The 15,119-nt window shown below is 37.5% G+C and overlaps 1 protein-coding gene across 3 annotated transcripts in view; it reads left to right on the top strand.

Annotated features, from left to right (window-relative positions):
- Positions 1-793: 793 nt before the first annotated feature.
- The window catches only part of Synj (synaptojanin), a 142,211-nt gene continuing 127,885 nt past the window's right edge, over positions 794-15,119 (top strand). For 2 of the 3 annotated variants that reach the window (XM_089101836.1, XM_089101834.1), the window contains exons 1-2: positions 908-1,006; positions 6,920-7,265. In XM_089101836.1, coding sequence (XP_088957962.1) covers positions 7,139-7,265 — 127 coding nt within the window. In that variant the 5' untranslated portion in view covers positions 908-1,006; positions 6,920-7,138. Of the gene's footprint in view, positions 1,007-6,919; positions 7,266-15,119 lie in introns of all 3 variants that reach the window. The other variant, XM_089101835.1, reaches the window with a different exon arrangement.

Raw genomic sequence — 15,119 nt, 5'->3', positions numbered from 1 at the left:
GCACAGTTGGGGGGCTGTTAAAGAGGCTGAGTCACAAGTTCGAACCTTAAAACGTACAGGGATTAGGAGGCACCCTGTACGACGTGATTTGAGTATTCAGGAATTAAAAGCCTTAACACAAGAATGTTCAAGAGCGGGGGGTTTGGGGGCGGCAGCCCCCCAACTTTAACTCCTGACACGATCAGCTAACAGTTAGTCAAGCAATAATAAGTAATAAACTGTACAAAAACGTGCAGAAATTATTTGAAAAAAACTACGTTTTCTAAAGAGTTAAAGAGGCTGAGTTACAAGGTCGAACCTTAAAACGTACAGGGATTAGGAGGCACAGTTGGGGCTGCCGCCCCCAAACTCCCGCTTTCGCAGCCTTTAAATAAAAAAAAATTTAAACTGAAAGTAAGGAGCGACATTAAATCTTAAAACGAACAGAAATTATTCCGTATATGAAAGAGGCTGTGCCCTCCTCAACGCCTCGCTCTTTACGCTAAAGTTTGACTTTCTCACAACTCTTTTTTAAACAATAAAAACTTTAGCGTAAAGAGCGAGGCGTTGAGGAGGGCACAGCCTCTTTCATATACGGAATAATTTCTGTTCGTTTTAAGATTTAATGTCGCTCCTTACTTTCAGTTTAAATTTTTTTTTATTTAAAGGCTGCGAAAGCGGGGTTTGGGGGCGGCAGCCCCCCAACTGTGCCTCCTAATCCCTGTACGTTTTAAGGTTCGACCTTGTAACTCAGCCTCTTTAACTCTTTAGAAAACGTAGTTTTTTTCAAATAATCTAATAAATAAGAGACAACCAAGCCAGTAGCTCTGTAGCACGCAGAGAGAAGCAAAAGGAAAAGGGCTAAATAGTATCAACTGTAAAGCCTGCCTGCTGTGAAATAGAAAAAGAAGAAGAATAAACTGAGAAAAGAAGCCTGGTCAGTATTTTATCCAGCACCTTGAAGCCAAGCAGCTACAACAAGGCAGAGAGCTAAATAGCCTAATGACTGAAAACCGCAAATAGAAGAGTAAGAGTGACCCAGCAGGCAATTTAAAAAGAAGTCTAGCCTAATTCAACAATAGGCTATGCTTTTCTATAAGCCATTTGTTCATTGGCTAGTTCAAGGGGTGTTAAATTTGGAATAATTCTGGGTAAAATTCTGCTTAAGCTATTTTTGGCTATCTTGAAAAGGGGTTAGGGTAGGCCCTAGGTTAGAAAAATGAAACTTTCAGGGATGGGTCTACAGGCTAAAGTATGTCCCAGGAAGGTATTTTGAAGTAGCTTAACTACCTCCACTCCTTTTCCCTCTAGCAGGTCCTGAAATTTGCCTACATGACAGGTCTATACCTATTGAAATTTTGACAAAACTATAGGCATATTTTCCCTTAATTTTCAGTTAGGCCTCAGTTTTTTGTCTCTCAGTTTAGTTCTGAAAATGCAATTTCTGTTATTTGAGTAGAATTTTAAGCCATGTCAATTTTTTTTTTTCTTAATTTAGGAAGAGTATTTGCATGTCTTCAAAACCTTATAAATTGGGTAGCCTAGGCTAAAGTTCTATGAAATCATATTATTGAGTTAGGAATAAAGTGAATACACCATTTGATGCCTTTTTTTATGCTGATTACGAATATAATAAGCATTTCTATTGGACATTAATTTCAGCCCCCCCCCCCTATATAGGCTATACCTAACCTAACCCTGAATTGGCCTATATAGGTTGAGGGGCTGAAATTCATTTCCAATAGAAATGCTTATTATATTTGTAATCAGCATAAAAAAAGGCATCAAATGGTGTATTCACTTTAGTCCTAACTCAATAATATGATTTCATAGAACTTTACCATAAATCAGCATTGAGCAAAGTTGTGAAGCTGGAAACAATTTTGTTGTACTTTATTTACACAGAAGACCTAGGCCTATTTCCCAAGGTTTCACTTTTATAACACACAGATTTTTAAAGGTCAGTACCCTATAGAGAGAGAAGGAGTAGAGGTAGGCACTCCAAAATACCTTCCTGGGACATACTTTAGCCTATAGACCCATCCCTAAGGCTTCATTTTCCTAACCTAACCCCTTTCCAAGATACCCAAAAGTTGCTAAAGTAGAATTTTACCCATAATAATTGCTTTATTTGCAAATTCAATTTTAAGCAAATTATAGACCCTCAAAGAAGTTCTAAATCACTCTCAGGGGTCATATCATCCAAATTTGATGCCTAATATACACACCATAGTTTTAACATCTATTTTAACTAAAGCAGAAAATCATGCTATCCCCAAGAAAGAAACATCAGAGCAAAAATGAATGAAAACCTGCAAAAGCAGCAGTACCTGAAAGAACTTGAAAAACTTTCTCTAAGGGTACTACTCTTTTGTTCATATATGGATAGTTCAGAACTCAATTTTGGGTGGACTATTACCAATGAAGCTCAATGCTCTTTTGAAATATAATAACCACTACTAATACAATTGTTGTCCCAGCACATTCCCCTTCCATATTTCTAAATGTAGCCCTAGGCTGTATAAAACACCTGGCTGGTTTTTTTAATTGACATTACAAACAAATTAGGGATTAGAAAATCTGTACAGAAATGAATGAAAACCAACAAAATTTGCAGTAGTTGCAGCAGTCTAGTGATTATTATGTTTTGTAAGAGCATTGACTAGGAAATCAAATAGTATAGTTTCTTCTTTTGGTATTTGATTTGTGTTTCACTCATTTTGGTGCCATAGGGTCATTAATTTGACACAAAAAGTAAAAAAAAATGTTTTGAACTTACCTAGTTGCCTAACTTTGCCTCCTAGAGTCCCACAATAGCTTAAATTAAACATCAGGCTCTGAGCTATTAGGCCCGTTTTTTAGCACTAAGATCTTACATCTTTCTGCAAAGATTATTGTCTTTTAACTCATCTTTGTTCTAAGATCTTACAGCTCACTGATGTTAGCAAAAAGTGTGAAGACTGCCACTGTTCTGCCATATTGAAAAATGATGAGAGAACTTTGATGATCTACTCATCATTGTTCTCAGACCACTGATCAGAGTAGAATGATGAAAGACATTTGCACAAAAACGACCAAAGATGTAAGATCTTTGTTCAAAGATTTCACTTTTAAGCGTTTTCTGACAAAAGATATAAGATCTTAGCACATTAATGAGTGAAAAAATGGCCCTATTATATGAGGTTATTTAATTGAAGACTTGACAAGATGGGAATACAAAAAAAACTGGAAATTTTGCTTGAGCACTGAATTTTGCATGGTAATTTAAGTGGCTTGTAAGCCCAGACAATTACTTCCTAGGCTAAACATTTTTCTATTTATTTATTTATCAGAGATCATGCAAGTCTTTCACTTTACCTGATAAGTTGGTATCTACTTGAACAAAATCTTACCACTTTTTTCATGTTGTAAGGGGTGACTTAAAACCAATAAAAATTGTGTGCTTATTATGTATGTATATAGTTTATATATAAAATTAATTTAAGTGAACAAAATTACTAGTGCTACCTGTAAGAATTTAGATATTTGCTTGCAGCTGTATAATTCTTTATGTATATTATCAAGAGAGTCATCCACAACAAGATCAGAATGTTCATCATTTTCTTCAGCCAAACATAGAAAGTGACTTTCCTAGTCACTATGGTGACTAGTCACTGTGGTGATTGTAAATAAGCTTCTCATTGCTTGTAGCATCTGTGAGGTTCATGAGTTTTGTTTTGTCTGAGTAGATCAAGCAGTTGGTATTTCTGTGGATTAAGAGGTTTAAGCAGCAACTCTGATGAGTGCTGCGATTCACAGAAAACATACAGTACCTCACAACCAAAATGTCAGTAAAAAGCCAAGAAAGTATCATGCAAATGCCATAAATAATGCAAAAATTCACATTGAATTTTTGCATTCAGTTTTAAAAGTTCTACTAGGATTATGTATCTTACAACTTGGACCAAAAACAGAAATGTTTTGCTCCTCACCATAACTGTCATACTTGCTCTAGACACATTAAGAAAAAATGAGAAAAAGAAATGCCCACACTACCTAATAACCAAGCAAAAACCTAGCATTCAATCAATAATGAAGCTAGAGAAATCAAAATTACTCTTAGAGAAACATAACACCATTCAAAAAAGATTGCTGTATGCCAAAGCATTCAAGTTGTTTCAGAATGGTGCCACATGTCATGCCCTCTCCCTCTCCTAGTATCTAAAGAATCTCAGACATCCATGATTTTAAAAAGAATGTAAGAAAATTATATGGGATGATTGTCTTGCAAGCACCTATTTATCCACTGCATTTTGGTACTCTTCTGCTACCCCTCCCATTTAAGCCCTGTCATCTTTCTTCTCCATATTTACTCTAATTGAAGAAAAATATGCAACAATTAGTGTATTGGGTAAGTTTGCAAAATACATGTTTAATTAACATTGGATCTACTAGGATTATGTATCTTATGACTTGAACCAATAGAAGAAATATTTTTCTCCTTACCATAACTGTTATACTTTCTCTATTAAAAAATGGGAATGCCCACTTTACCCATAAACCAAGTAAAAACATAGCATTCAGGCAACAATGAAACTAGAGAAATCAAAATTACATGTAGTAAAAATATTGTTTATGTAACAAAGGCTCTTCTCTGTGGTGGCCAGCCTTTACCCCCTGGGAAATCCCCCCTCCCCCCCCCATGGAAAATAAGTCTTTCCAAATTTTAGAATTTTATTTGAGTTATATTTTTATTTCCATAGGGGGAAGGAATTTTGGTACTGATGTATTATGCACCACTCAATCAAGTTTATGATGTGTAAAATTCAAGAACTCACCAGTTTTTTCATTATTTTAAAAATTGATTTGCATAAATATGCAAATCAAAATATACAATTGCAGTTTTAGGAAAGGTAGAGGATGTATCAACCAAATTTTCACTCTTAGGTTAATAACTGGGAAGTGCCTGAGTTTTCAAACACCTTTGGTCCTCAGTTTTATAGATTATGAGCAAGCATTCGATTCTGTTGATAGAAGAGCTTTAGTAAAGGTTTTATCCATGTATGGTATACCAGACAAATACATTAAAGTGATCAGTGCTATGTACAAGAATAACACTGCTTCAGTTAAGGTAGGAAATGAGGTTAGCAGCTGGTTTTGTATTAAATCAGGAGTTAAGCAGGGTTGTGTTCTATCCCCTTTCTATGGATTATTTTGATGGACTTTGTATTAAGGAGCACAGGAAAGGCAATGGGAGACCACAGAATCAAATGGGGAGGGAAAAGTCTCCTGGACTTAGATTATGCTGATGATTTAAGCATCCTAAATGAAAGTGTGAGCAAAATGAATGAAGTTTTAGAAGTTTTGCAAGATCAGGGTGCTAGAATAGGTTTTAAAAATTAATGTCAAGAAGACCAAGTCACTAAGGCTAGGAATAAGTGAAGATGAAAAGGTGACATTGGGTAATGAAAAGATTGATCAGATGGGCAGCTTCACTTACCTTGGTAGTATTATTAGCAAAGATGGTAGGAGCAGTGAAAATGTTAAAAGTAGAATAGCCAAGGCTCAGTGTATTTTTTCACTTTTAAAAAAAGTTTGGAAAAATATTAAGATAAATCTGCAAACCAAGATTAGAATATTAGAAGCTACAGTGATGACAGTGGTCAAATATGACTCTGAAGCATGGGCGCTCAAAAAAGTGGATGAAGATTTGCTAGATGTTTTCCAGAGAAATTGCTTAAGGATGGCTGTGGGTATCCTGCTGACTTACCGTATTTGAAACAGTAGGCTCCGCGAGAAACGTGTTTCAAAACTATTTTCTTGGGGTATAGGGAAAGAAAGGTTGAGGTGGCTAGGGCACGTTGGGCAGATAAAGGATTATATATTGCCAAAGATTGTCGTTTTTGGCCAACCGTCCATGGCTAAACAGAAAGCAGGTTGTTCTCGTCTGGAATAAGAGGACATCATAAAGAAAGATTTAAAGGAAAGGGAAATTTGTGGTCAGGTATAAAAAGGGGGGCTTTCAATAGATTGGGATGGAGGAGGAGCATGCATAGCTGTGTTGGTCTCAGGCGGCTTGGTGCTGCAGTGAGTTGTTTGTTGTAGTAGTTTTGATTTGCATATTAGGGGGGGAGTAAAGTATAGCAGGTCTGCATGCAATTGTTTTTGGTACAAGTATTTTGCATATTAGATAGATAGATAGAGAACTGTATTTTAAAGCCATTTTGCATGCAGACCCACTATACTTTACCCCCCCCCCTAATATGCAAATCTATAGCCCAAATTTATTTCTAAAGTAACAAAGAAACTAACAAAACAACTGGTGAGCTCTTGAATTTTACAAAGCATAAACTTGAGTGAGTGGCCCATAATACACAAGTACCAAAATTCCTTCCCTCTATGGAAATAAAACAATAAAACTCAAATAAAATTCTCAAATTTGGAAAGCCTCATTTTCCACAGGGGGAGGGGGAGTAAAAGCCTAGAACCATTCTCTATCTGCCTGCAATTTATTCAAGTGGGAAGGTGATATGGAACTTAAGTTACTTTCAAAAGTGGCTAGGTAAAAGGTAAAGAATACAGCATTTGATTTTACAATCCCTACTGGCAGTGTTGATCTCTGTTTTATTGTCTTTCATCCAGGGTTTGCATTGGGGAGGGGGGGGCAGCCATCCTGTGCTTTCACACATCCTTCCTGTTTACCTTCCCCATGTTTCTATAGGTACTCATTTGGAGCTGGGCTGACTCTAACTGAGCTTACAGAGTCACACCACAGACCCCTGTTCAAACCAAATGACCAACAACAGTTGGACTCAAAACCCTGTCCTCATGGACAAAAGATCTCAAGTCTAGCGTGCTAACCACTTGTGGTTAGTGTGGCTCTATCCACAAGTAGCCAGGACTGTACAAAAACCCTGTTTTTTATAGAAAACTTTTTTTTTGACAATTGCTTTTCTTTCAGTCATGATGCAACACCAACAATAATAGATACCTGGCTTTAATGGAAAGAAGGTTGCAGATACGTTTGGTGCCTCTGTACTAACTGGTGGAAACTAACAGGAAGTTTTGTCAGTGCCAATCTAAAATACCATTAGCTGAACAGTTGGATAATAATACAAGGTATCTGAGCAACGCAAAGCTAAGATCTTACTCTGTAAACCAGCAGTACTGATAGATCAGCATGGTTCTTGGTAAGAATCTAAAATTCTTCTCCAGATCTGGGCATGAAGTTGTACCCAGTGCTCTTTTGGAGCAAAGAGGAAGTCAGTCATCTATTCTTTTAGAATCTAATGCATTACTTGAAATAGGTAAGTTGTACATACTTTTTATTAATATTTTATGTAAAAAAAAGGACTTTTCCCAAGTAAATATAGATAGAAAAATAGTGAAATAAAGGTATTCCCTGATAATTCAAAAGATAATGTTGGTCGCATATAATAAAACTAACAAAAGTGGGAGGATGATGATAGATTAGACAGAACCAAAAATATAGAAAGAGGGGTGAAAACTGAATATTTTGGCCTTACCTTTAGCTCAGATATTGGTGGAATATTATTGAGGTATTAGTCTGGTCTCTGTAGGTAGCAAATATCTTAGTAATATGATACTTTTTAGACTGAAAGGTGATGTAGACAAAGTTTTAAGAGAACAGTGTGATTATAGAAAATGTAGAGGATGTGTTTACCAAATTTTCACTCTTAGGTTAATAATTGAGAAGTACCTGAGTTGTCAAACACCTTTGGTCCTCAGTATTATAGATTATTACCTTAAAATTACCTTAAATCGCACTTGCTAGCGATAGGACGAATCCTGTGTCCGCCAGCTTCAGTGATGATAGTTAATCATCATTTGTGGCGTCCCAAATGGTGCACCACGGTGTGTTGAGCCACTCTCTATCCACTGATGACTTAAACGCATCCACGCTGGTAGAGGTTACTGTTTTTTCACTAAGGGAGTTCCACAAGCTGACAACTCTATTTGAGAAGAACTTGTTTCTTAGTCTGGTGTTGGCTGGTTTTCGGAATTGCTTTTGAGAATGACCACGAGTTCTGTTTGAATTGTCCGGTTGAAAAAGGCCAGGAATGGTATCCTCAGCATTTAGGAGCTTGTATGCTGTTATCACAACGCCTCGTTTGCGACGATATGTTAGATATGTTTGCGACGATATGTTGCTCGTTTGCGACTTATGAGCAAGCATTCGATTCTGTTGACAGAAGAGCTTTAGCATTAAACTGGTTAGTGCTATGTACAAGAATAACACTGTTGCAGTTGTGGTAGGAAAAGAGGTTAGCAGCTGGTTTTGTGTAAAATCAGGAGTTAAGCAGGGTTGTGTTCTACCCCCCTTTATATGGATTATTTACTGGACTTTGTCTTAAGGAGCACAGGAACGGCAATTTGAGACCACAGAAAAACTATCCTGGACTTAGATTATGCTGATGATCTAAGCATCCTAGATGAAAGTGTGAGCAACATGAATGAACTTTTAGAGGTTTTGTGAGTTCAGGGCGCTAGAATAGGTTTGAAAATTAATGTTAAGAAGGCTGAATCTCTAAGGCTAGGAATAAGTGGATATGAAATGGCTATTTTGGGTAACAAAAGGATTGATCAGGTGGACAGCTTCACTTACCTTGGTAGTATTATTAGTAAAGACAGTGGGAGCAGTGAAGATGTTAAAAGTAGAACAGCCAAGGCTCAGGGTCTTTTTTCACAGTTAAAATTTTTTTTGGAAGATTAGGAAGATAAGTCTGCAAACCAAGATTAAAAGATTAGAAGCTACAGTGATGAGAGTGGTCAAATATGGCTCTGAAGCATGGGCACTCTAAAAAGTGGATGAAGATTTGCTAGATATTTTCCATACAAAATACCTACATATTGTTCTGTGCACCTAACTGCCTGACCGTATCTTCAAGTGTTGGTTGTATAAGAAGTGTAGTTCAATTCTGTTCTCTAGGGTTATAATGAAAGAAGGGTTGAGATGGCTAGGGCATGTTATGTGGATGAAGAATGACAGATTGCCAAAGGTTGTCCTTTCAGCCAACCGTCTGGAGCTAAATGGAGAGTGGGTTGTTTCATATGGGGTGGGAGGACGTCATAAAGAAAGATTTAAGGAATATGAGAGCTTCCTGGGAGGGTGTAAAAAGGGAGGCTTTGAAGAGATTGGGGTGGAAGAGTAGCATGTTTAGCTGTGTTGGCCTCAGGCAGCTTGGTGCTGCAGTGAATTGTTAGTAGTAATAGCTGTCCATGTCTGCTATGGTGGTTTTGTTTAATCCTTGTTTAAAAAGCCTTCCCTCCTTTGACCCATCCTCCTCATGTATTTGGTATATTAAAACTGTTTTTAATTGCCCATATCAAATTTCATTTTATTTTTTGTCAACATTGTTTAATTAATATGAGACTTAGAAAATTAACTTCACACTTTCTTTTTGTTCTGAGCAATTCCTGGTGACTTTTGACAAAAGAGAAAATATAATAAAAAAATAAACAATGACAATGAGGGTAATTTCAGACAAGGTAATAAACAAGGATAATAAACTGGCTGAAATTACCCTCGTTTTCTTTGTTATTTTTAAAAATTATATTTTCTATTTCTCTCTCTCTCTCTCTCTTTATTTTTTATTTTTGTCAAGCATCATGTAAAAGCCAGTGTAGTTTCAGAACATATTTAAGTCCTGGTGACTATCAAAATCATGTCAACACAAGTCTAACTTGTTTGTGAGTTCTTCTTGGTTGATGTTTATCCTCCACAAGTAGTTGAGATAGACATTGTAGGCAGATACATTGGCTTTGACAAGACACATAACAATAGGCAGTTTTTTTTCCTCTCTGAGGAAAAATTGGTTCATCAATCTTATTTCACTGATGAACAACAAGAATACTTTCCTTATTTTGAAGGTGTTGAATTCCTGAAACTGACTTTGGAAGCTTTAGCAGTTACACTCCCTGGAACTGGCCTCCACAATGCTGTGTCTATGATGATCTTAATCTTCTCTCTCTGCACCATTTATCCCTTATCATATAATTATTTTGTAACCTTCTTAGTTAGTGAGTATAGGGGTTCAAGTCCTGGTGTTGCTGGTTATTTAGTTTGAGCAGGGGTTGGTGGCATGAATCTGTAAGCTCAGCCAGAGTTGACCTGGCTCTAAATGCGTACCTGTGGAAATCTGGGGAAGGTAAACAGGAAAAGTGAGCAAAAGCACAGGATGGCTGTGCTTGGTCATGGACCAAAGATGAGCACTGCAGGCAGGGACTGTAAAGTTCAATGCTGTATTCATTACATTTTTCACCGTCTTAGTCAGACCTACAGAAGTCTATCTGGGCATGAATAGGCAATTTTTCTTCTCTGATTTTGGCTCATCAATCTTATTCACTGCTCAACAACTAGAATACTTTCCTTATTTTGGAGAGTGTAAAATTCCTGAAACTAACTCTGGAAGCTTTGACAGTTGAATAGTCCCTTGAACAGGCCTCCACAATGCCATGTCTATGATGCTCTTAATCTTCTTTCTCTGCACCATTTATCCCTCATCATATGATAATTTTGTAACCTTTTTAGTCAGTGAGGATAGGGGTTTGAGTCCTGGTGTCGCTGGTTATTTGGTTTGAACGGGGGTTAGTGACGTGACTCTGTACGGTCAGCTAGAGTCAACCCAGCTCTAAATGGGTACCAGTATACATCTGAGGAAGATAAACAGTAAGAGTGAGCGAAAGCACAGGATGGCTGTGCTTGGTCATGAACTGAAGATTAGCACTGCAGGTAGGGGCTGTAAAGTCCAATGCTGTATTCATTACCTTTTTTACCATTTTAGTCAGACCTACAGACGTCTATCTGGGCATGAATAGGCAATTTTTTGTCTCTGATTTTGGCTCATCAATCTTATTCACTGCTCAACAACTAGAATACTTTCCTTATTGTGGAGATTGTAAAATTCCTGAAACTAACTCTGGAAGCTTTGACAGTTGAATAGTCCCTTGAACAGGCCTCCACAATGCCATGTCTATGATGCTCTTAATCTTCTTTCTCTGCACCATTTATCCCTCATCATATGATAATTTTGTAACCTTTTTAGTCAGTGAGGATAGGGGTTTGAGTCCTGGTGTTGCTGGTTATTTAGTTTGAACGGGGGTCAGTGGCGTGAATCTATAAGCTTAGCCAGAGCCAGCCCAGCTTTTAATGGGTACCTGGATAAACCTGGAGAAGGTAAACAGTAAGAGTGAGCGAAAGCACAGGATGGAGGTGCTTGGTCATGAACTGAAGATGAGCACTGCAGGTAGGGGCTGTAAAGTCCAATGCTGTATTCATTACCTTTTTTACCATCTTAGTCAGACCTACAGACGTCTATCTGGGCATGAATAGGCAAATTTTCGTCTCTGATTTTGGCTCATCAATCTTATTCACTGCTCAACAACTAGAATACTTTCCTTATTTTGGAGAGTGTAGAATTCCTGAAACTAACTATGGAAGCTTTGACAGTTGAATAGTCGCTTGAACAGGCCTCCACAATTCTATCATTCCCTGATCTTCCACAATCCTGTCTATCATTCCATTGATCTTCTTCCTCTCCAGCATTTATCCCTCATTGTGCAATAGTTCTGTAACTTTCTTAGCCAGACCTACAAAAGTCTATTTGGGCATGAATAGAGGCTTCTGCAGAATTTTCTGGTACTTGATGAGTTGGATTCATCAGTTTCTCTGCCAGAACCATGTGTGTATCTTATAAATCTAGTGCAATACATAATCACTTTTGCACTGAAGCATATGTGCAATATGTGGACAGTACTTAAATCAACTTCAAAACAGTTTTAAAGTTAGAAAAAAATAAGATATTACCCAAAATTGATCATTTCAGTTGACTCTACTCTCTGTTGGTATAAATTATTCTGGTAAACCTTGCTTTGTGACCATTCCAGTATTTTGTGAGTCTGTACTTCTCTGGCTGCAAATTTTTCATTCTAATCAGCTGCAACATTTTAGCACTCTCTCTTAGCCATATTACTGTTGATGTTTTGGGGAAAGTCCCTGGTCCAATTTCGAAGGCTCTGAGATGATTTTTGTAGATTCCCTTGAATTCTGCTGTAGATTGTAGTTGATCTCCTAAATGAGGTTTAGGTAAATTCCTTAGCCAAAGCATAGTTAGATTTCCTGAACAAATTTTAGCAGAATCCTGAGCAAACTTCCAGTAGATTCCCTAAGAAAATTCAAATAAATTAACTTTTCAAAATTTAAGTAAACTGCCTGAATACGCATTTGCACTGTTCTGTTGTTTTTTGGAAGAAGTGGAAATAAAATAAACAGGGATTAAATGAAATAGCACCAAGTTTCTGCTTATGGAGAGTGGATTAACAACAATAAGGGAGAGACGTAGCTTTCTCTTGACAAAACATCTTACAAAAATTGAATAAAATAGCTCACACACCCTACATAATTGGTAAAGAAATCAAACCATGTATAGAGGCATTGCAGATGAGTATGCTAATATTCAGAAGAGGTTCCCCATACCGGAAAAGTCAATTGCACCTACTTTCCCTCAATCCCCTCTATGGAATTGGTCAATTCCCATAATAAATACTGATTTCTCAAAGTGGAATAAAGATTTAATAAAGATTGCTTTTGTCCAGAAAATATTTGCTGAACTTAATACAATTACCTATAAAAAACACTTCCAAATATTTGTTGATGGGTCAAAAATGAATGAGAAGGTAGCAAGTGGTGCTTTCCATCCTCACCTGAAAATTGCAATGGGCGAGAGATTATATAATAATTTATCTATAATGTCTTCTAAGTTAAAAGCTATAGTCATGCCATTAGAACACCTCAGGAAAACCAACCTTTGAGAGACATTTCAAAAAAAATTGTTGCACACTCCAAATCTTTATCAAGCTTTGAGCTGATGGTCTCAGCTCCTCAACATAAGTTGGATATTGACGCTTATCATTGTCTCTGTATAATAGATAATCTCCCTTCAAGGGGCATAAGAACTTATTTTCAGTACCTTCCTAGCAACTCTAGTATAAGTGGTAATTATCAGGTTGATGAATAGCAAAAAATGCTATAAATATTGACCAGCCAAGTGGGAGACCAATCCCGATTAGAGATATTTACCGATGGAGACTATCAGATATTAATTTTAATAAGATTAATCCTATCCTTTCCCCTTTCCCAATAAATATTTTTCTAAAATTTATCATAGAATTCGTTCTGGAACAAATGGACTAAATTTTCTTGCATTCTCGTATAAGTTTTCTAATTCAAGTGGTTCATTTCCACTGTCCCCTCTTTGTAGCCATTGTAATATGAATAATGTAACAATTGACCATTGCCTATTTGAATGTAATATACTGAAGTCTGTAAAACATACTCTGCTTTGTAAACTGCGAAAATACTTCAAACCCAACAAAATCTAAATATCAGCCAAAAGACTGGTCAACTATACCTGCACACTGAGCATAAAAATCGACATCTATCATCTTATATTTGAACTCCTAGAGTCGAAAGATCTACTGAAAGATATCTGAAAATATGTAATAAATATGAGGCAATCAAGCCAGTAGCTCTGTAGTCCACAGAGTTAATCAAAAGGAAAAGGACTAAATAGCATTACTGAAAAGCCCGCCTGCTGTTAAATAGAAGAAGAAATAGAAACAGGTCAGAAAAAGGGACCTCTTTCTGTTCTATCTACAGGTAAAAACAGAAACGGTTGTTTTGGTTTGTTTGATTTTTGTTTCATTTGCAGGCCAACTCCGCCTGCAAAAGAAACAACTCCGCCTGTTAGGATCCTTGCCTCTCGGGGCTTGGTGAGTAGCCTGTCCCAAGCCAGGAAAGGAGGAGGGTTGGGCAATAGTCTAATCCCTGTAAAAATTTTAGATGATTCGAAACGACAACAAAAAGCTTCGGACCTAATTTGATTTCTCTGGTAACGACTACTGACCGTCCCCGGACACGATTTTTGAAAGCGAATGAACCTTTTCGTCTTGCTTTTTGGAATGTCAGGACTGTTAATCCTTACACACAACCAGGACGTCTAGAGGGCGTGATTAGAATTCTTCAATCATATAAGATTGAAATAGCAGCTATTTCTGAATCCAGGTTGACTGGCTCTGGTTCAATATATGTTGACAACTATGAAGTCTTCGTCTCAGATAAAGAGAAAAGACGCGAAGCCGGAGTTGCCCTAGTTGTCAGTAAAAAAGCAAAGAAGTCGATGTTGGAATTTGTACCTATGAATGACAGAATTCTTAAGGCTCATTTTGAAAGCCCCTAGTCTAAGCTTGCCGTCGTTGCAGCCTATGCCCCCGCAAACGATGCTGGTGGGGACACCAAGGACAGTTTCTATAGTGATTTGAACAACATACTCAATACAGCACCAGAGCATGATGTATTAGTAGTGTGTGGCGACTTTAATGCCAAAGTTGGTAGTGTTAACAGTTTTGCGCCTGATGTGCTAGGCCGCCATGGCCTGGGTGTTATCATTGATTTTGGAGTGCTTCTGGTTGATGTGTGTGCCAGCCATAGCCTGATAGTAGGTGGATCATGGTTCCTCCGTCGTGAAGTACACAAATATACTTGGACTTCACCTGATGGTGTTACAAGAAGCCAGATTGACGACATATTAGTGAAAAAGCGTTATAGACAATTGCTGGCGGAAGTACGAACTTACCGTGGTGCAGATTCATATTCTGACTACCAACTAGTGATTGCCAGTTTCAAACTTAAGCTGAAGACCGTGAAGAAATGTAAAAACTCTATCAAGTCCTTTGACGTCCGGAAGCTTCAGGAGAAGAGTCTTCAACAAGCGTACTGTCTGAATCTTGCCAATGGGTTTGCAATTCTTTCAACTGGAGACACAACTGCAACAGTAAACAATTGGAGTCGATTGTACAATGTGTGCGGGGTGCTGCCAAAGAAAACATTGGGTATGCAAAAAAGAAAAGTGAGCTGTGGATCAGCAACAAATCTTGGAAACTTATGAATGACCAAAAAGAAGCCAAAATCATGTTGGAATCATCTGAGAGTGAGTCCACTGTCGAGTACAAAGATTTTTGAAATCTAAATATTAGGATGCCCACAAGGTCATAAAGCGGTCTACCAAAGCTGACAAACGGCTCTTTCTTGAGACAAAGGCGGTTGAAGCAGAGGCAGCCGCCAGTAAGGGCGAAAGTCGGTC

The sequence above is a fragment of the Artemia sp. Qi Xiang Cuo genome, chromosome 15 (assembly GCF_049724085.1).
Source record: "Artemia sp. Qi Xiang Cuo chromosome 15, ASM4972408v1, whole genome shotgun sequence".
Classification (NCBI taxonomy): Eukaryota; Metazoa; Arthropoda; class Branchiopoda; order Anostraca; family Artemiidae; genus Artemia; species Artemia sp. Qi Xiang Cuo.
This window is presented reverse-complemented; position numbering and strand designations above follow the sequence as displayed.